This window comes from Triturus cristatus, chromosome 9, assembly GCF_964204655.1.
Source record: "Triturus cristatus chromosome 9, aTriCri1.1, whole genome shotgun sequence".
In the NCBI taxonomy this organism is placed as follows: Eukaryota; Metazoa; Chordata; class Amphibia; order Caudata; family Salamandridae; genus Triturus; species Triturus cristatus.
The window spans coordinates 776,720,536-776,743,874 of NC_140592.1; the positions used below are offsets into that span (position 1 = coordinate 776,720,536).

Below are 23,339 nucleotides of genomic sequence, written 5' to 3' on the forward strand. Positions count from 1 at the left end.
ACCAATTTGTATTATTGACTGTTTTTATATCTTTGAAATCAATAAATAAACTTAAAAAAAAAATATATATATATGCTCTGACCAGCGGTCATTCATAAGGCAATTTGGAAGTCATTTGAAGCTTGATGCATTTTGAATTTCGAAAACTATAGTAGCCTGATCTCGGGATGTCTTTCCAATTTCAGGTACGACTGTCGACTCTCAATGCAATATTGCACAGAGAATGAGCCAGGCTTACGTTTTCTAAAGGAATCATCATCACCATCCATTTTTAGCATATACAGGTTTTCCACAGTAATTTGGTTGTTATCCTTAGCTTCCAGTTCCACGACAAGTCAGCTATCATTATCATTGGGAACCTTGAATACTTTCCAACGTAGTTATTTTTAATATGTTTGTCCTGTTAACATGCACTTTGTAAAACAATATTGAACGTGACTTGTCAGGAGTTAAACAGGCCAATAGTCTAGGATTATCAAAAGTTTGATGTCCCTATATGAACCCCGATTAGTCCAGCTGCACCCAGGGTGGAACGAGCACTTTCAGTCTTGCAGCTATGATTTTAGTTAGGCTTTTGTGTCTTTTGGTTAGGGTGATCGGTCTTTGAAATGCATGGGCTGCTTCAACTTTACCGAGTTCATGAATGAATGATATTGAGGCTTCCACCATTGTATCCATTAATGGATTGCATTTGAAGAATGTGTTCACTAACAAAGTGAAACCCAAAAAGATTGTCTAAAAAACAAATGCTTATCCTAAGAAACCTGAAAAAACATCTGGCTCAACAACTTCTTCGTGAGGGTTAAACTTATGTGCATATTTGCATACACTGTCAGGAAGTAAACAGAACTGAAAAAGTAATCCATTACTTACCAAAATCAAATCTGCATCTACCTCGCTATAATGTCTGGTACAGCTTGTGAGATTACCATAATTTTGCATCTTCTTCCTAACATACAACTCCAGATTAATTTTATATTCCTGTAATTTTAGGTATTTGCAGATTTATTTGTATGCTAGCATATTGTTAGAGTCATTATTTTTCTGATAAAATCAGTTGCACTCTTAGATGTTAAAGTATGACCCATTGTGCATGTTTAAAATGAGCCATTACAATTATGGTGGAAATTAACCTGTCAAATTTGCCTGTAACTTGATTTTCCCTGTTATATGACCTCACACTTTCTATTGGACTGTGCTCTTTTCTTTTCACTGTCACCTCAAGTTCATTCCGAATGTTTACTTTTGAGACCCGAGATATATGAGGTGTATACAAGTATTGTGTAATTTGATCAGCTATGACATTCTTATATACAGAATTTTCAAGGACATAATCTTTGCATATTCACCATATAGGGGCTCAGGGTAGATTATTCTACTGTTAGACTGGAGCAAAATTAGAAATAATATTCCCTATAACTGCTGTAACTGACATAGCAATGAATCTCTTGGTAGTAACTATATAATTAATATGTGAGTAGGAGCTGCTACACCTCTAGATGGCCTTACAGGCTCTGCACAGGGGGAGGAGGGTTTCCCCATCTTGGATTTTGGGAATAAGGTACTCTGTGGGATTGTTTGCAGTATGGCAAACAGGAACTTCTGAAAAAGTGGGTAGGGTTGCCTCTGGAAACGTTTACCTCAATGGTTAGGAAAGGGCCAGATTTACACCAACAAACTAGTTTGTGCCAGTCATACATCTGGCACCCTGGATACCCTCCTCAGAATACTCTGGACCTGTGGAAGAATAGAAGGAGGACTGCACCTGTTATTTGAGACCTGTGAGGGGATCTTAAGGACTGGACCTGCTCTCACTTATACCCTTGACAAAGATGTGGATGCGAAGCGTCAGTTGACTTACTCCATGTTGGCTACAGTGGCACAGCAAGCTGCAAGAGGCCTTTTTCATGAAATCCCCAGCACACCAGTAGAATCTTGACATGGACTCGATCCTACCTTGATCTCTGCCTGACATCTTAAGAGTTTTAAGTGCATTCCATCGATGTTCTGGAGCCATTAAAGTGTACTTCTGTGATTATTTGGGCACCAGAAGAAAGTCTGTAAATGTTTGAAACTTTTCCTCTTGCGCTCCATGTGACACATCAGACCGACAATTCCATAGTTTCAAATTGGATTTCACCTTTGTTCTGCTCTGGGATCCCCACTCCTCTGAAAAAAACACTTAGTCCCGTTTTGTGTCACATTTTCAGCAAGAAATCTTCAGAGCGCCAGCGAGACCAAGCTGCTTCTGGTAATATGCCTTTAGTTCCACTGCTGTGGCTACAGTTTCAGCACTGACCAACATGGGGAAGAACTTTTTTCTCAAAAAGTGACAAAATCTCATTCTTTGTTGGAACTTAGAAGAAATATCAACATTGTTCTTCCAGAAAATGACAAAGTCCCTTTCTGAAGTGAACTTTTTGACTTTCAAACTTTCACCAAAACGAATCCACGCGGTGCGTCCTACCAGGACTCAGTCGCAGGCAGCCTGAAACTGCACCTTGGTCCCGGTCTACTGCGATCACTGACTGTCGTTACAGGTGTCCCTTTGACATTTACTTGTGACAGGACAAGCCTCTTTGAATGTAATTAAGCTCCTGGGCCCACCCCAACTGGTCTTCCTGCCAGGGGAAGAAAAACAAGTCACCATAGCAAGGCCACAGTCCCAGCTCTTGGAGCAGATTCCCCATGTAATTAAGGCCAAACACTTGATTGACAGCTGCTGGAGATCTAATGCAAATTATCCTCCTGCAGCATAAAGCATGGAAAGGTAACATTCTAAAAGTAACTTTTACTATATATTTATTAAAAGTCAAATTTCACCACTGAATATTAAAAGGAGTGGTTGAATTATTTTTCTAGCTGGGCCTATACCTGGGATAGGAGGTTAATATTTTAATCTGTACTCTAGTTTTCTCATAGGACACCTATGGCCTTCCATAGGCCAAACAGATTTTTATTGCAGGGACGTGGTTACATTAATTTCTACCTGTCCCATTTTTTAAAGCTAGGCACCCTATCTCGTAGGCTACAAGGCCTACGTTGGGTTGACTTATTAAAATTTTAAAAGGACGGATTTTCCCTCTAAAAACGGTTATTTTGACAGTTTGAACTTCAGGTTTAAACTGCAGCAGTCAGGCTACAATGGTGGGCCTCAAACAATGTTTTGCTTGTCAGACTAGTTGATAGCAATAGAAGTGCTGCATTTCATAGATGTGATTTAACTTTCTATTTCACAGGGGTATTTTTGGCACCATATATATTTTAAGAAAGTTAAATGAGTTAATAAGGGATTACTGAATTTCAACATGTTTTAAGGGTCAGAGCACATGCAGTGGGCACAGGACAGTAGAGCCCCAGTGTACATTGTTTAAAAACCAGCACTAAAATTCAACAAAGAATGAAGGATGGCCATGCAAAAGGGAGCATTTTCTCACAAAGGTTCATTGCTCACTTCAGAAACATTTACTTATGAATCAATTAGTCTGCAAATTACTATACTGGAGACAAATAACTTTTTTTTAAAATCGTAGTTGCCTCGATCAATGCTCGCCACATCGAAGGAATACCTGGAATATCATGTGTGCCAAAAAGAATTATTGGTCATTTGGTTTCTCACACAATTCGTCAAATACTAGGACTACCATGCTTCTCAGCTCATTAGTTGCTCATGCACAGTCCCTAAAATTCTACTATGTATTGAATACAAGGAAACTATCTCCTAGTCGACCCCTTATATTCATCAATAGAAGCAGAAAAACTCATCTGAAGGACTTCAAGAACATAGACTTAAAAAAGGATGTGTTAAGATATTTCACTTCTCACAAGCGCTGAGCTAAATCAATTTAAAAGAAAGTAGATCTTCCATTGTTGCACAAATTATTTGTAAATAAATGGCATTTCAATAATAAATTGTACCCGGTGCCTTTGACTCTGTTCTTGAGTGCTTTTGAACCAGGCTCAAAACAAAACCGGAGAGGACAGGAAGGCTGGTTTTATGATTTGCTTATGACACCGCCGGGATTTCTATTTACACTCTTGAATTCCGTAGGGAAACTTTTGCTTCTTGTGAATATTATGATCAACAATATTTTCATCCTCTGGAACAGCCTTAACAAGCATTATCTGTATTTACAGAAAGTGCAGCCAAATCTATGAATGAACACATTTTGTGGTGAATTAGAAAGATTTACCTTCCAAACACAAGATGTAAAGTGTCTAAGAGTGCTGTCACTCAAGATCCAAAAATACAAGAATCAAGATTTTGCAATAGTGAAGATTAAGTACATCATGTGGAAAATCCTATAATTGGTTTATGTTTCGATATTATTCGACAACCCTGATCAATGGTTGGCTGACACCCATTAAGCTTTCAAAATGTTTTAACGGAATCAATGCCTGTTCTAAGAGATGTGTCGTTTTAAACCAATTCACCTGGTGATCTGCTCCAAATGGCCTTTTATTCACAAACTAGGTTTACCCGAACTCAGCTATATCCAAGTTCACAACAAGGAGTTGCTGGCAAACAAAAAAATGTTCAACCATTGAAGAGTATATATATATATATATAATCAGACATCAGCATCTAATAGGGTTATTGTATTCATCCACAAAAAAACGATCTTCCATTAATCAAGCTAATGCCTGAACTTCAAACATGTTAGGTGGATGATGCTTCTGACCTACCTGCGGGTTTTTTCTCACATTTCATCCAGGCAAATTGAAATTTGAAGCGGATGATCAATGCAGGAAAGAGGCATATATAACAAATGAATCTACTTACAAATTTTTACCACCAAAACGCTTGTGGCTTTCAATGATGCACATACTGATGAATAAGAAGAAATAGGAAGGAACAATATCTTACTGTATTTTATCTTATCTAATAGGATCAAATCTAACCTAATCTAAGTGTTTAAAAAAATATATATATATATAAAGCATGTCATGCACCCTTAAAAGAAGTCTCTTGGCTTTTTGGAAAGCATAGGACATACACAGCTGTGACCAAATGAACTACTCCCAGGTATCAAAGAGTCCAGTTTCAAAAAGTTTCCTAAACTTGGATAACTTTTTTTTTTTTTTTTTTTAAAGAGGGTGGTGATGTAAACCTAAAACGTGGAGGGATCATCCACCTTAATGTGGACATGACCTAGGTAGAGGATTTGTTAGAGTTTGACTGATGCATAAAGTAGATTAGTCATGGGATTACATTTGTGAAGAATATGATTAACACATTCGAGGTGACCTGCTTGTGGAACAGCCAATGTTTCTTTAACTAAGATTCAATAGTATAATGCAGAATTCCACTATATTTTATGGTGCGTTTTTGATACTTTGAATTCTCTCCCCTGTAAGTATGCATGGGAACACACAATAAAACACAGCTTGATTGATCTGTGGTAAGAGGGACAGTGATGGCAGGTATATTTGGACATATAAACAGCCCCGAAAGTCAAATGAAAAATATCCATGAATCAGTAAATTAAACACGTCCAAAATCTAACATAATGAGCATTTCACCATGATGGAAACTTCTAATCAACCCTGCCTAGACACAAACAACCCACACACTATCGATCTTTCCAAGTTACATGCCTTGCCAATACCTCTCTCGAATACATTACTAAATACTTGCATATAGACTAGCAGTCTCTCTTCTTTTTTAACTACAATGTGAGCATGCACTATTTCAAATTTCTACTGTTGCTTTAAGTTCAAAGTAAAACATTTGGTTACAAATGTCCAGTCTAGAACCGAAGACAGAATTCTGTAACGCATTTCTTCCTGGCATCTGCAGACCTGTTTAGGAAAAATCATGCTTTTTTCTTGCAAAATGCTGTGAAATTCTATAAAGAATTTGTGAAATTGTGCAAACATAATAAAATGTGATTTGCCAATCTCTCATATTGCGATGTGTAGAAATGTCTTGCGAAATACTGGAAGGAGACTGGTTACAGCAGACAATGTCTCTTAGCTAGACATTTTCAGTGTGAACCAATTATCACAAGGTAAATTTGCTATGCCTTCTGACACGAGATGCTCAATGAGGTAAAAAACAAATACATGAAATAGAGTAGTGCGAAAGTTCGAGACATTTGAAAATTTTACTGGCATAATACAATTTTGCCCAGGTCTAGTTAGTATGTCAACGTTGAACAGAGCCATCTGCTCAGATTTGATGAGAACATTTACCACTTTTAGAGTGCTAATATAAACAAAAACCCATTGCACGTGCAGAAAAGTAAAATGCCCCCATATATATTAAAATGGCTGTTAGCGGAATTTGGTTAATTTCATTTCCCTAAACTTTTTACAGGAAGAGATCGGCGAGTAATTTAAACCGGTTGCCAGTGTCCACTTGTGCCTTGAAAAGAACCAAATTCTTCTGCCAAGACCTCACAAAAACCGTGCAGATCACAAAGGACATATTGGTAATATACACTGTTGGAAAATATGCCACATATGTCTGTGCAGGAATATGTTTTGTGTAAAGTTTCAACTGTTCTAGTGCAATGCCAAAAAAAAGAATTATGACTGTAAAAACATAAAAACATTACTGATACCTCTTGGTCCACTAAGGAAACATCAGATCTCATTCCCTCACAGAAATGCAGGTAGCGGAGAGAGTTTCCAGGTAAATCTCCTCTAAGCAATATTATGGAATTCAGAGGCATGGATGATAGAAGGTTTCTTGCGAAATTATCAACCACATAATTTGAGCTGTTGTCACAAGTGCTAAATAGAAAATAAAAACAATAACGTGCAACATTAGTAGTGATATTAGTTATACACAACCCACACAATTAAACATCACGAAGAAACACCGGAGCAAACATGAAAATATAAATTTATGTAAAGCAATCAAAATATATGCAGTTAAAAAACCTTGACACTTAAAATTATTGTTTGCTTTAGTTACATTCTAACAACAATCTAAATCCCAAATGTCTCCAAGAGCAAACAAAAACCAGCCAGAATAACAATGTAAAAGTTATTTGACCAGTGGGACTCTCCTGCATGACCTCACCAGCAAGAAATGGAGAAAGCCAACCAAACCTGATCGGCCACTGAAGAGAAGCATATTAATAAGTATTGTTTAGCTGAGCTCTAAAAGTCGTGGCTTAAGATTGGAAAATCAGTTGATTGAAAGCTGTAAGGAATCGCAGACCTTACTCTATCTCCACTGAAGTACGATAAGGTCACCATGATATACATCACTCCATAAAAGACAGTTGTAAGTAGTGACATAAACATGATCAATACATCAACATATCTGTTTCCATGGACTGGCTGCTTTACTATTCAATATCCAAACCAGGTAATGTGGGTGCTTGAGCCATGTCGAGGTGAGGTAGGCCGAAACGGTAGTGGTGGATGTATGGTTTCGTCCATAACAAATCTCTCCAGGTAATGGGGCTGCAACAAGGTGACACTTTAACCGGGGTACATCACCAGATGTGGAGCTCGGTGAGGTACAATCCATCAGACTGGACCTAAGATCTATCCTAAATGCTGAGAGCAGCATACCAGGAAACACTACTAAACTGGCACATAAAATACACATTAAATCACTGAGAATTTGGATAATTAGATCAGCATTATAAATTACCCTCTCTATCCCCAAGGCCTGAAAAGTGGACTTGGAACTTCTATTCTTTACTAGCGCTATGTTCTAAGGGCACATTTTAAATCAGGGATGTAAAGTACATCAGATCTGGTCACAAGCATAAAAATGGTAGCTGCATCTTTGGCCAGTCCAGCAAACTATTGCTAGAGTTGTATTATGGTTTCCTTAGATATAGCATGCTCAATTCAGTCTCTGTTCCATCTTCGTTTGTGGAATCCATCTTATGCCCTGAAGACCGGAAGCTAAAATGTGTGAATTTTGGTTCTCCCAGGAGGCAAAAACAAGTACACGAGACAAGGCTGATCCTCAAGATGTGGAACAGCCAATGTATGAAGTGAGACATCTCATATATTGTCAGGTCAATGGAGGCACAAGTGCATGTTTATCCACACAAACGTCTGATATAGCTGCTCTCTCCTAGACTATCTCAGTACTGTACCAATATCAAACTTTATCCAGTGCACTGGCACACAACCACTACATACTCATATAAAAGTGTAGCCTCTAACCCCATCAGTCTGCATTATAGCTTGGTGCATTCCACCAGCCCACTCCCCTTCCCCAAGGTATATGTGCTATATATTCTTTGGCACACCAAAGTGCCCAACCTCCAAATTACCATGTGTATTGCAACCATATAAATATACAACCAAGCAATCATAAGACTAATTCTTTGGATTGTATGGGCCTTGGAAAGGTGTGCTTCAGGTTGAAATTAAGTAAGTCACCGACCGGGTCAAGTGGGCCTGGGGTGACCATGCTTGATTGCTACTATCTGCGGTTCTCAAACTTTAACGAGGAAGAGGGGTGAGTGACTGGGACGCTCTGTTTGCTTGCGATCAGCTTGCTGCCCTGACCACTTACCTGCCGTGAGGGGAACGGCTTCGTTAGCGAATCCAGCGGGGACACTTGGTTTCTCCCTCGCTTTGTTTGCGGACGTTTCCGCCACCACCACCACCACCACAGCCGTGAAGGGAACGGCCCACCGGAACTCAATCTCCCGGCATCCCTGGAGAGCGGCGCTGCAGTGACGACACCTGGCAGCGCCGGAGCACTTCAAAGGCCGCCAGGTGTCACCGCAGCGCGGGACGCGCGCGGGTGGCGCCCGGGCGAAGCCCAGGCCAAGGGCGGGCCCGTCCTTGCCCGTCACTGACCGGAGCTGGGCGGGGCAACCCTTCTAAGTTGTGCTACACCATCAGTGGTCACCCCAAGGTACTGTGGACTTTGCTTCCTAACGGATTGTTTGTACTACTCCTGGTTGTTAACCCAGTTTCCCCTGTGGATTATCTGTTGGGCACGGTGGCAGTCGGCCCTTCTAGGATAAATTGCTTTTTCTGACTCTTGCTATGCTATTTAATGATCGTAAAGGCAGAGCAGCCAATGATCATTTTCTATCTTGTTAACAAGGTCAACGTTGACCACACGGGATTGGTCTGGGACTAGTTTGTGGCCGTCCGCGTCTGGACGAGGTTGGGCTTGTCCACAATTATTGGGTTTTCATCCCATTTCATTGTGTTTTTTATCACAGAGGGCATCTACCTATTAATAAAGATTGGGGTTTGTTATAGGCACTGCTTGTCTCAATATAACTTAATATGCCTCTAAGGTCCGGTAAAGATCGCACAGTTCAACTGCAAACTTCTAAGGGAATAGTTTCTGGTCCACTTGACGCTTTTATAATTCGAGCAACTGGGATTTTAGAAAAAGAAATAGCATTGACCGAGAAAAGGCTTTCCCTAGACTTAGTTAGTGGTAAGCGTTCCTCTTTAGGTGCCCTTGCTACTATTTCTAGCCCTGTGGCTCAAGTTCCGTCTAATTGTTTACATTCAATAACGATGGAGGCACTAATGCATGCTGAGGGAGAAGGGGTGGGTTCCCTACATTCTCCAGACAATACTGATTTGAGTTTAGATGATATCCAGCATAGTGGGGCCCAAGATAGAGGCACAGATAGAGTGGACACAATCATTAATTTGGTGTCGAATCCACCGGAAGCGATTGATTCTTTTAGAAAAAAAGACTGTAAAAGGAAAAATATTCTGAGCAATCATGGGGGAAGAGCACAGAAGCTGTTTAAATTAAATGTTTCTAATAGTACTTGTGCAGCTGGTTCGTTGCTGCCCACTGCTATGCAACCCCCCCCGGTACTTCCAAATGTATTATGCCCCACTCTAACCTCTATTGGTTCATCAGATCCTTGCCCTACTTGTCTTAATAGTGACGAAATCCTGTTGGCAAAAATGGAGGCCATGATTAAAACCCTCCTGCTCCCCGTCCTGGAGCAAACCAGGCTGATGACCATCAAAATTGATGCTTTGGAGTCTGCCGCGAATATGAACATGAACCTACTTCAGAAGCTATCCGTCCCCTCTATAGTTATGGGGGCTTCTACTTCTCAGGCAAATCCAATTAAGTGTACAGACAATGTTAGCCTTGGTAAAGCAACGGGGGCTGTAGTAACCAAGTCTCCAGCACAGGTGGGTTCCAGGGACAATGTTAGCACTGTTGGTGTTGGCACCTTGGCGCAGGAATCTAGTAAAGTCACCTCCATGATAACAGCGCAACGAGCACAAACAGGCAGGACGGACGACAGGGAAAATGTTGCACATAGCACCCTATCCCAGCCTTCTCTAGGAAAGCCAGCTACTAATCGTAATCCCACTACCCATACTGGGGGAAACAATGCTAAGTGTGCTTACCTCCGTACTGACTTACCCCCAGAAGCAAATCAATATACTATTGTGTTAACCGGGGCAGCACCCGTTAAGGAGGGTGTTAATGAGACAGACAGGGATTTACGTAATAAAGTAGTATTCTGGCTCAATAAAAATCGCCCCCTCCCGCCATCAACTTCAACTGAAATCCTATTAGTAAGGAGAGTAGATTGGGTGGGTTTTGGGACCAAAGACTTAGAGGGTGATTGCATTTTGGTATCGTTTAAGGATCCCTGGGTGGTAGAGTCCATTCGAAGGGAAGCAAGGTTTGCAAGAATGGGGGATGTTCAAACACTGGACCTTGCTTATTTTTACCCCGAAAGACATTCTAAACTCCCACCCGGCCCCCCACCTACGAGATTACTAGACAGGAGGCGTCCAATTGTTAGATCACCTTACCGCCCCCAATACCCTCTACTTTTCAATCGTTACGGCCCCCTTTCCGACCTTGAGGCTGTCGATTGACTACACCTACCAAGTAAGGTGAACAGCACTGTTGAGTGTTGTAGGGATGTAGTAACCAAGCCCGAAAGGGTGGAATCTTCTATGGGGTTCGTCGAAGAGGGGGGCCCAATTCCAAATCTTATGGGGGGGACGGTCGAAGCGACTGCTGAGGATATTTTAGAGGAAATTGTGGGGGTGGATAGTGTATGTATGACTTCCAGTTTCGAGATACGGGCAGAACCTGTGAAGGCAGTGGAGAACCAAGCCTCCACTGTGCCAATGGCTCAATTATCTAAAAGTAATGTAACAACTTCACACGATACATTAAAGGTAGCTTCCTGGAATGTGGCTGGGATTAAGGGTCGGCTACTCTCAGAGGAGTGGTTGGAATTTATAGATACTTTTGATATCATATTACTTCAGGAAACTTGGGCAACGGTCCCAATCCACAGGGTTGGGTTTATTAATTTCTCCAAACCCGCAATCAGTGGTAGTAAAGGGCGCGCTTCAGGGGGCCTATTGATCTGGGTGAAGCAGGCTTTGGGAGTCCACCTGTCTGAAATATTTGTAGAACATCAGGACCTCCTGGGTATTAAAATGAGTAAAGCTGCCCATCGGGATTTGATTATTATTAACATCTATGCACGAGGCCTACCTGGAGGCCGCTGCCCTGGTATTGTTGATGTAGTGGACAGGTATCTCGATGGGTTAGGAAGTGACAATTTTTTTGTCCTAGCGGGTGATTTGAACTGCACCTTTGAGCCGCTTCAGGCAGCTGGGGACAGTTGGGGGTCCACTGAGGATGCAGTCTGGAATATTCCGGACTTATCTATTGATAAAATTGCCAAAGGGACTGAGGCTGCTTTGAACTGGATGGCTTTATGCTTGAATAGGGGCTTAAGGGCAGCTAATGGCCGCTCCTTATCAGACCAATGTGCCTGCGACACCTATGATAATGGTTTAAGGAAAAGCCGTATAGATTATATTTTGCTAAAGTTGGAATTCTGGCAATATATGATCGACATGGAAGTGGTATCCCGCCCAGAAAGCGACCACAATCCTTTGTCGCTTAGTTTAAGGTTCCCGGGCTCAAATAGATTGAGGAATCCAGATACTTTTAGGATTGGAGATGTCACCTTGTCCAATGACAGAAGAAGGCTGAAATGGTCTAGGTTGGGGGGTGACGCCTCCCTCCTTGAAAGTATTAATAATTTGGTCACCAACACGGTGAATGAACTCATGCCCAATGTGTTTGAGGGGGTTGGCATCGATTATGTTACCGAGACTCATGAATGCTGTTTTGAGCAGCTCAAATCTCTTTTATCCTGTCCATGCTTAGAAGGCCCGCCTAAAAAACTTGGTTCCCGTCAGAAATGGTACAACGGGAAATGTAGGGAGGCCTATAGCCAACTAGTTAAAGCGGTTAAGTCTCGGGTTATGAGTGATGTCAAGTTAGCTAGGGTACAGTATAAAAAAAAACAGTGGGATGCTAAAAGAGAGTGGGAAGATAGGCACTGGTACGATCTCCTGGATGCATCTACATCCAATAACCAGACTAAATTCTGGGAACTTGTAAAGAGGGGCAGAGACCCAGATTCGAAAACGCCTACAAATCATGTCTCCCCCGGAACTTGGGTGGATTTTTATGCTGCCCAATTTAGGTCTGAGATCTCGGAATCCTCCACCATGTTGAGTAATGAGTATACACTGTTTGATCACGGTGGGGTCCTGATCTTCTCAGAACAAGAAACTGAATTGGCCCTGGGTTTGACTCAGCGGGGGAAAGCACCGGGGATAGACCTAATCCCCGCTGACTTGTTTAAAGCCAACCAAGAACTTTGGGTACCGTACATTACCAGGTTAGCCAACGCAATTGCTAAAGGAGCTAGAATCCCAAAGAGCTGGAAGGGGGCTGAGATCCTTCCAATCCACAAAAAAGGAGATCGGTCTAATCCGGGCAACTATCGCCCGATCAGCCTTATTGATTCTCTTCAAAAGGTCATTGCACGAATGGTCTTAGGTAGAGTTCAGGGCTGGATGGTCTCTGAGGGCATTTTGTCTCCCATGCAAGCAGGCTTCAGATCTGGTATCAGCACCATCGACCAGGTGTTTAGACTTTGTCTGATTTACTGGAAGGTGGTGCTGTTGGGCGGGGGAAAAATTTTCGCCGCTTTTATTGATCTAAAGGCGGCTTTTGACGTGGTCCCGAGGGCTATACTGTGGCGTGTCTTGAGAGACTTGGGTTTGCCCTTGGAACTATTGGATTTAATTGTTAAATTGCATGAGGAAAATTTTGCAAGGGTCCGGTGGGGAGGTCAAGGACAAGTGACGAACAGTTTCCCAGTAACACGTGGGGTTTGTCAGGGGTGTGTCCTGGCACCCACACTCTTTCTGTTATTTATTGACCAGGTAGTAAATTTTTTCAAGGCCTTCCCCACTGATGCTCCCTCCCTGGCTGGGAAGAAGTTCCCCATGCTTATCTTCGCTGATGACACTCTGCTCCTCTCTAAGACTAGAAGCGGTTTACAGCGGGCTCTGAACCGCTTTGAGGAGTTCTGTGCCATCAATGATTTGAAGGTAAACGTGGGCAAAACTAAGTTCATGGTTTTCACTAAGAACATTTCGGTTCGGAGCTTGGTAAGGATGGGTGGGGCTAACTTGGAACAAGTAGATCATATGACCTACCTAGGGGTTACCCTAGACTTTCGCCTGCGATGGAAGGAGCAGGTTGTCGAACAGCAGCTTAAACTGGCCCGCCTAACTGGCTGTCTCCTTAGGGAACAAAGGAGATCCATCACTAAACGTGTGCTCCCAGCGCTAAAAATTTATGACGCAAGGATTAACGCTGCTATTTTATATGGAGCAGATCTCTGGGCGTATATGGACCTTTCTAGTCTGTTCAAAGCACAGTGCAAGTTCTTGCGGAGTTTAGTGGGGCTACCGCAATCAACTCCATCTATACCCCTTTGTTTGGACTTAGGATGTAATCCAATAAATGAGATGGCGAGGTTTAGATTGATAGCCCTTTGGAGACGGATTTGGTCTTCTCCCGACTTAGCCATATTTGCTAATGAACTTGTAGAAGTTAGGTCCATTGAGGGCTCCGGGAGAATTCCATGGCTACGCATGGTAAAAACCATTCTGGTGGAAATGGGATTGGAACAGCTGTGGGTGTCTCCAGGAACCAATGTGTTTCCCACCAAACAAGAATTTAAAGCATTGTACTGGGCCTCAGTTCGGCAAACCCTAGTGTCCGCTTCTAGTTCTACAAGTTTAACAGGAAGGTTCCTGGCTAATAAGTTGGATCCTTCCCGTGAGAACTACTGGGATATCATTACCAGACCCCTTGACAAGAAACTCTACCATCAGTTTCGGGTGGGATCTCTGCCCTTGAATTCATTTACTAAAAATTGGGGTACTGGAGCAACCGAATTTTGCAAATGGTGTCCTGGCCATAAAGAGACTGAGGGCCACCTTTTATTTGCCTGTCCCATGTATAAAGTCCCACGTAGAAAATGGATAAAACCTCTGTTCCAACGCCTTACTTGCAGTAGGTCTGTGGAGGCCATTCGGGCATTGAAGACCAATACCTCAGAGTTGTTTGTGGTGAGCACAGCGAAATTCCTTGGCTGGGTTTGGATTATTAGAGCTAACAACCAGATAGAAATGATTGCTCATCCGAATTGTATTTACAACTTTCATTCCAAAGATGGACATTGTATAGTATTTTAAGATGGTTTTTATCGACTGATTTTATGCTTTTAAAAATTTATATAGATGGATTGTCTAAATACAAATGGGATGCTTAACAAGGGTTTTTTAAATGTATAGCTTTTACTGTGTGTAAAAAATATTTGTAAACTGGACAGTATATGGTGATTGAAAAGCATGGTTCAAACTGTATGCGTTAATTTTGCTGTCTTTTATGATTTTATTATCGAAATAAAGACATTAAACCTGGAACCTGGATAATTAGATCAGCATTATAAATTACCCTCTCTATCCCCATGGCCTGAAAAGTGGACTTGGAGCTTCTATTCTTTACTAGCGCTATGTTCTAAGGGCTCATTTTAAATCAGGGATGTAAAGTACATCAGATCTGGTCACAAGCATAAATATGGTAGCTGCATCTTTGGCCAGTCCAGCAAACTATTGCTAGAGTTGTATTATGGTTTCCTTAGATACAGCATTCTCAATTCAGTCTCTGTTCCATCTTCGTTTGTGGAATCCATCATATGCCCTGAAGACCGGAAGCTAAAATGTGTGAATTTGTGTTCTCCCAGGAGGCAAAAACAAGTACACGAGACAAGGCTGATCCTCAAGATGTGGAACAGCCAATGTATGAAGTGAGACATCTCATATATTGTCAGGTCAATGGAGGCACAAGTGCATGTTTATCCACACAAACGTCTGATATAGCTGCTCTCTCCTAGACTATCTCAGTACTGTACCAATATCAAACTTTATCCAGTGCACTGGCACACAACCACTACATACTCATATAAAAGTGTAGCCTCTAACCCCATCAGTCTGCATTATAGCTTGGTGCATTCCACCAGCCCACTCCCCTTCCCCAAGGTATATGTGCTATATATTCTTTGGCACACCAAAGTGCCCAACCTCCAAATTACCATGTGTATTGCAACCATATAAATATACAACCAAGCAATCATAAGACTAATTCTTTGGATTGTATGGGCCTTGGACTCAGCTCATAACTCTGCTTCTGTGGCTGAGGATCCACTTGGGAGTCACAAATGACTGCTATTCTTCTGGTCAGGATGGATATAGCTGTGTGTGGCTTCACCACTACGGTGGGTAGCAACCCAGGCCAGACAGATACGTAAAACGCTCTAGCATTCTGCACACTGGTTTATACAGAGATTTAGAAGGGTCGTCATGGTTGGATCTTCCAGCGTGAACTAATATACAGGTTCACTACTCTACACCATGGGGATGTCTTCAGCAGTGGAGGATGCTCTGGAAGCATAGTAAGGGGCTCAGTAGTACCACACTGAACCAAATGGTTAGCACTGGTGATATGAGACTGATCCAACGACTGGAGGGAGCACTGAGACACCTTCCAGGAGGTGTGTTCATGAAAGAAGTCCAATGTACTGTATACAAATGGGAAAAGCAGGAAAGGAGTCATCTTTAAAACTTGCTATCCATGCCCAAATCTGCCATGGCCCTGGCCATTAGAATGGAAACTGGGCTTCAATCATGGTTTTCCATTTTATTGGAACACTCATTAAAGTATTTGAAGAGTCAATGTCAGAGCACGCTAAAATCTCAATGCTCTGCAAGGAAGAGATTATGAAAAGTGAGTTTGGGTGGGCAAAGGGAGCTAGGATGCGGTTATACCAAATGGCTACCACCCTGAAGATAAAGAAAACGTTTGATGTGGCTCTACCCCTTTCCTACACAAAAACAGAATGGGGGAGCTAGGCTCTTGGGGGGCCTTAAGGGACAGGGATTTGTCCTTTTTGCAAGCAACGCCCCTAACTTCAGCATTATGTTAATCCAGGAAAATAAAAGCTACCTTTTCGTATTTTCATGAACTTGTGAACCTTAAATTACAGAATGTAATTTTCAAACTTAGAATAGGCCTCCACCCCCCTTCCGATCTTCCATTAGGGAACGCGGATGAGTGATGTGGCTGCAGCTTACAGAGGTGCTGCTCAAGAATACATGTCTAGCTAGATTACCTTTATTTTCTGACCCCGCTCCAGAAATGTGTTAACCTTTTTTTTTATTAAGTATAACAAAAAGACAAGAATGGCAGCTCACAGTTTTATTTTTTTATTTTATTGGAAATTCCAGGATGTAAACTGTGCGCTGGCAAGATTATTAAAGATCTTAACAATTTTGTACCTTGAACATGCACATCTAAGGTTGATGAGTTTTATGGTTTTAAACTACTCTGCTTTGTCAGCTTCTTGTCTGATGTTATTAATGTTTTGTATAGTCATGCGGCCTATGGCTTGAGGGTTTTACAGCTGTAGAATGTCTATTTATTGTTGTATCTTTGCATTAGTCCAAACTATTTGTTTTACAAGCTAGTTTGGTATCACAAACTCCTTGCCGCATATATTAAACCAGGCATTAAAAGCCATCTCATCTGTATGTTTGTACCAATACTGTTCCAATGCTTAAACAAGAAGATATATTGTATTACTGTAAGGTCTTTATTGATGCTGGTTTGTGTGCTTTAAAATTCAAGCCAGTAAGGACTTCACTATGTGACTCATTTGTTTGTGTTTACTCTGATGACACATTTTTTGTTTCCCTTTGGCAGCAGGTGTCAGTTCTGGAACATGTTCAAATGACCTGCTGACCCTGATGACTCATCAGTTTGTGCTGACTTGGATAACTTCATTGTTATTTTCCTTTGGCAGCAGATGTATGTTCTGGAACATGCTTGAGGGCATCGCCTTCAGAGACAGCACCTCTATTTAAAGAGGTTTTGTCCTTTCAGCTGCGCTTGCAATTCATGTTTGGTTTTGAAAGCAGCTGCTACCTTGAGGAGCCCAAACACCAATGTGTTTCCTGGCACTGCGCTCTATAACTGCATACTTTCAGTCCCCGCTCAACTTTTTCAGATGTTCGGATAAGGTATTGCCGCCTTCTGGCACTCGAGCAGAGATTCTTCTGGCCAATTGGGAAAAAAAGCCCCCCGGTAAGGTGGCGAGTTGGGAGGCATGTTTAGGTCTGCACTTATGGTTGGTGAAGGGAGATGGACCAACCATAGCAAAAGCAACACATTAGTAACTAACCTATAGTCCTACCTCAGTAGAGATTTGTCTTTGGATACATATAGGCTTGTTTTGGGAACTCACAATGAACCTTGAAAAGAACTGTTACAGCTTTTGATTCAGGAACGTTGTCTTATTTGATATAAGGAACTGTAATTCTGGAAATTGCTCTCTTACTGATAATCAGAATTTTCTTGCGTTAAATGTAAAAACAATTCTTCGTGAAAGAACTAAGAATTGTTGACTAACCTTTCTCCTTCCAGGCCTCCTTCCCTGCAGTACCGACCCTAACTTCCCTTCCCCCCCAGTTTGGCCACATCGATACTCTGGTGAAATATAAAACTCGGAGTTGGTGCTGCCAGAAGGAGGGCATATTGAGATCATTGCTTCGGAGGAACTGGGCCTGGCATTTGGCTCAAATAAACATAACGTTTTGACTGAGTGACTGTTTACAACTTGGAATTTCATCGCACCTTTCCGTGTTGACCATCCAATCAATCATTCATATATATGGTGGATTCAATCATACACAATAAAAAGGCATGGATATTATTTCATTCGTGGGGAAATTACACTTGACGGGAGTTTTTGGTCCATTAGATATGTGCATGAATTGTTGGGCTGAATTAAAAAGTAATAAGAGACATTCAGATATATCATACAACTTGCATTGCTCCATATTTATAAGTCTCAGTTTTAATTTGAACTGTGTGATACCCCCAAAAAAAGTCAATTGGAAAAACGGTTGATATGTTAAAATAATAAATATGGGCAGATATAGTAGACAGTGGCATTGACAGCATACTCATGGTAACTATAATAAAAATGGAAATCAATAAAAACCAAACGCTAGATGAATAGCGCAACATTTTCTTTTGCTAAGTGTGCAGACGTTTATAAAAGTCTACAGACTAAGAGGCATACAAAGCTCCACATAATTAAAAGGAAAGGGAAGTGTTCTCCACTTGTTAAGGAAAATCTTCAGCGTAGGGGGATCTAACTCACACGTCTAAACAACAGAGTCTATTAAATTTTCATATCATAACCACCTCTCCAAGTCAATGGATGAAAAAGAACAACCCAACACCTGGAAAAACCATCCCTAATTCAGCATCCAGCAGTGCTGTCGTCAAGGTTTAAAAATAAATTGAGACAATCAACTTGGAAGACAAGTGGGAAGAGCCGTCTCCATTATTTACTTAAAACAAATTAGCCAACACCTGGTGGATTTATTCACTGCACTACAGCCCTCGGAATCCCAAATGCCCAACAAAAATACAGATAGTTCACTGTGTGTGGTAAGGGCAGGTTGGTGGAAGGGGGCTACTTTGAATCTGAGTAGAAGATAACAAAAGTACGTAACAAATACCACTTACCCTGCTCACGTCTCTCGATCCACTCTATCCTTTGACAGCTTGCCCTGTAATCCCTCTTTATGTGGGAAGACCGTTAAATATATCCACTGGGAAAGAAGCATTAAATAGCAAAGAAAACTATTGGGTCCAAGGCACACCAGTACAGTACATTCAAACGCAAATAGTACAAGAAGCAGTTGCATGAAATCATGCTGGAGTTGGCTTGCATAGCCAGATGTCTACAGAGAAAATAAATGTGGATCTCAGGGCTAGACAGAAGACCCAATCAAACAATCTGAATTATCTGTCCATGAAAGCCCTAGTAAAAAAAAACGCAATTCCTGTGATATCCACAACAGAGTATACTAAAAATAACCCCCGAGGAAGTACAAACAGTAAAGATGTGGAGTCCATTCAGTTTCCTAGTGGGAGCTGTGTTCATGAAGGAACTCTTTTGTTCCTAATAAAGGAGTCCTGAAATAATTTGAAGGAGGAAGAAACCGTATCTAGAGTACTGAGGGCTTGATCATGAAAGGGAGTGAACTAATGGGACAACTTGAGTATCAGAGTAAATTAACAAGAATCATGATCTTAAAAAAAGGTATTGGGAGCAAAGGGCCAGGATTAGAGCATAGTTGCGTAACTTAACATGGAGTTGGAAGGTCAATGGCAAGGTTAGAAGAGCACAAACATGTTTTACCAGTCATATTAAGAATTTACAAGATTCTTCACCAACCTAGACAAGACAACTGAAGAAAACTCATGATTTATCTTCAGCCCCTGAGATCTGAAGGTTCAAAAAAAACCCTACAACTAAGAATTAGGAAAATAGGAACAATTGACAGTCTAAATAAGAAGAACTAGGCAATTCGAGCCAAAACAGCAGTTTGATATTATTTTAGTTATCCAAGGGAAATGACAACATCTGAAGAAATATCCTACTAAATCTAATAAAATGTGCAAGCTTACGATATATCGAAAAAAGATTCTGATAGTCAAACACAAAGGGTTAAAAAAAGTTCTTTCCATAATCACTCAAAGAAGACTAAGAAAGTTCTTAGAAAATATTCAGAGGTGTCTGACTCAACAATTAATATACTTATTAGTACAAAAATCTAAATTATTTCATGCTGAAGGCTTCATCAATATGGACAGATCTTATATATGTCACAAAAAGACACATGTGAGATGGTCAAAATAATAAACACAGTTACAGAAATGAGGGTGGCAGCCAAGAGAAATATTCTACAAAACATCAGCTTTTTAAACATGAGAATCTGGCTAAGAATATATAGAACTAGATAAACGCAACACTTCTGACTTCTAAAGTTTTACAGCAGTGCAAGCATACGAAGCCAGGGTAACCTTTCTAGTTTCATTTATTTTCTTCTGTGTATGTCAAAGACAGGATGCTATATGAGAACGTGAAACTAAGCATTAAAACTAGGGGCTCATACCTTTTATAGGAGAAAGAATAGTGATTTGCAAAAGAGGAAGAGCTTTTCAGGAATGCGTGGCACGCAGGAAAGAGGAGCATTCAAAACGAAAAACAAGATCCTCGATCAATAGTTTTCAAGATCACTATATAAACATACAAGAACAGAATGGAAACAATTATTGACAACGCTAGTGTGTCTAATTGAAAACTAAATGTAGTCACTGGATAAAACTCACGGTTGAGGAAAGTATTGTATTCCAACCACTATCCCGTAGCCATCATGTTGTATTTAAGATGGTGGTAACTTCATGCCACTTATGAATAGATACATTTGTGTGCCACTAATATACGAGTTAAAACTTAACTGCACTGTCACCTGCTCTAGGAGTGTCCCTGATACATATATTAAACATTGTGAAGACAGGGCAGATCCCATCAGATTTCCAACACTGATGGGTATTGGTTTTCAAATGTACAGTACAAACTTCACGCAGTGGACTAAAAAGGAAGTGAAGTATGTGCAAGCATAATCCTAATTCCCATCCGAAGAGCAACAGAGGATGGCCACGTTATCAATCACCAAAGAGAATTCCAGCAAAATGAGGTGCAAAAACTCCTCTTGGTCTACCATTTGCAGGGTATCATTCCAAATACTCGCTATTGGAGTCTCAGCACCAAGCTTGGGCCAAATCTCTGATATACAAGAGCCAAGAATGAAGTGTTCCATCATGAAGCCGCACTCTCTTCAATGTTTTCTCAAACCAACGTAAACATGCAATATAGTAATAGCTGTTATGTGTAACTGAATCCAGGGAGGCTTTTTTCATGAGTGGTGTAACCCAGCAATTTTTTTTTTTAACCACAGAAGACGGAAACGGGCGGGTGGAGAAAGCAAATAAAGATGTAGTAATGAACTTGAAAACCTGAGGGCAGTGAAAGTCCATGGCGAAAGGATTAATCATCTAGGTGTATGTATTTGGATGTATTTTACTACTTTCCTGTAGCACTATGTTGATGCCATTGGAACAGAAGCAGCTAAATCATTAAAATCTTACCACTAAGTCGACACAGCACACCTATTTGATAACCACATCATCTTTTTCAAATTAAACTAATTTAAGGTGGTATTCAGTCAGCACATTTACTGCCAATTGAATGGCCCACAATACCAAATATCAGAAACATCCAGTCATTTTTTTAAATGTGAATTCTGTTATGGCAGCCTCCATATTTCGCTCTCTTGGCTATCTGGGTCTCATTTTACTTAAAAGAGAGGCACGTTACTTTATATCTGCATTTGTGTTTTGCTATTCAGGCTTGAGTGCTCTAAATAAAACAACAAAGTAACATGTTACTGACATATTTTGCTAGACAACAAAGGGGTGTAGTTCATCTTTCAAGTTCTATGTTACTAGTATTCATAAAGTGCATAACTTTTCTATAGGCGGTCTCAACAGTAGCTTAAGCAGTTTCAGAGCATCCAGAATGCAGCGGATGCCCTGGTCTAAGAAAATATCATCCTGTATGCTTCCCAAAACTATTCAATGGTTGGACGTGACTATTTCAAGGCTTACATATGAGACAGAACAAGCTTGCAAATGGAAGATCATAGTAAACGTGTTTTATATAACTGATCTAAAACTGGTACTGCAGAACATGAAAAGATGTATGAATAAAAGTACAAAAGAACTAGTATTATAGTAGATTTAAGCAAAGAAACCCACTTACATTTTATTAGTAACAACATAGCAAACAAAAAAGCTATCCCAACTTTACAATTCCATATATTAACTACAGATTACCTGTAACTGCCATTAAGATGATATATTACAAGGATCAAAGCAAAAAGATACTCTGCATTGTGAACCGCACTGCTATTTTTCAACACTTTCTCAGACAGTGATGCAAGAGAGGCTAGTCCCACACCAGCCAGGACAGAAACCACTGCATTGCTTTGCATCCAGAATCTTTCCACCTAAGAAACAAAAAACTTACTGCATTAACAGGTGGGTCTAAAAAAAAGATGGACTACTGTGCAATTATGTTACAGGACTACATTCATTAAGATAACCATGTATTTTGGTTTCCTATAGAGACTTTGGTTTGTGATATTTGAAACAGCAGTGATGACCCCCAATGTCTAGCATTAACCCGTCTTGCAACTTAGGAGCCCAGAAGCAGGTCAAGAGCCCTCAAATTTCCTGCACACTGTTACATACTAGGAAATGTCATCAAGATCATCTTTTAGACCCTTTAAAAAGTATTAATAAATTGTTTTATTATACCTTTATTTTTCTCTCTAGCCTAGCAACAGGTAGCCTCCTAGCTGCTTTGGAACACTGTTACAACATTTCCTGGTAACTAACATTGCGGTGGAAATGTTGAAGTTAAAAGATATTGCCTCTAGGCTCCTAAACAGCAACAAGACACATACTGGCCCCACAATACATCTAGAAATTGCACTGAGCCAGACAACTTCTTATCAGCCACTCACCTAGGGATCAATATTACAATGTACGACCACAGTATGTATTGAATATGCTACTTACCAGTATGCATCTGTTCTTGGCATGTAGGGCTGCTGACATTCATATCTGTGCATAGATCGCCGCCTAGTGTTGGGTCCGGATGTTTGCACGTTGTTGTCCTGGAAGAGTCTTCGAAGTATCCTGAGATAGGTGACTCCTCCCCTGGACCACAGTGCGCATGGGCATCCTCTCCATCCTCAGATTGTTTTTCGCCATTGTGGCAGTGATGGAGTAGATACAGAAAGTGATGACCATGCTATACAGTAATTCTGAGAGCTGCAGCTGCTACAGGCGCCGGGGAGGAGGGTGGGCGATATGAATGTCAGCAGCCCTACATGCCAAGAACAGATGCATACTGGTAAGTAGCATATTCAGTTCGAGGCATGTGGGCTGCTGAATTCATATCTGTGCATAGAATACATAGCAGTACCTCCTATTAGCGGCGGCCACCAGTGCCAGCTGCAGCGGTCTGAAA

General features: G+C 41.0%; 1 protein-coding gene across 2 annotated transcripts in view; it reads right to left on the minus strand.

The window, feature by feature from the left end:
* Positions 1-23,339, minus strand: part of TMEM260 (transmembrane protein 260) — a 459,752-nt gene that overhangs the window by 115,361 nt on the left and 321,052 nt on the right. For both annotated transcript variants that reach the window (XM_085626148.1, XM_085626147.1), the window contains 2 exons: positions 22,139-22,311; positions 6,567-6,738 (listed from right to left, as the gene is read on the minus strand). In XM_085626148.1, coding sequence (XP_085482274.1) covers positions 6,567-6,738; positions 22,139-22,311 — 345 coding nt within the window. The remainder of the gene's footprint in view (positions 1-6,566; positions 6,739-22,138; positions 22,312-23,339) is intronic.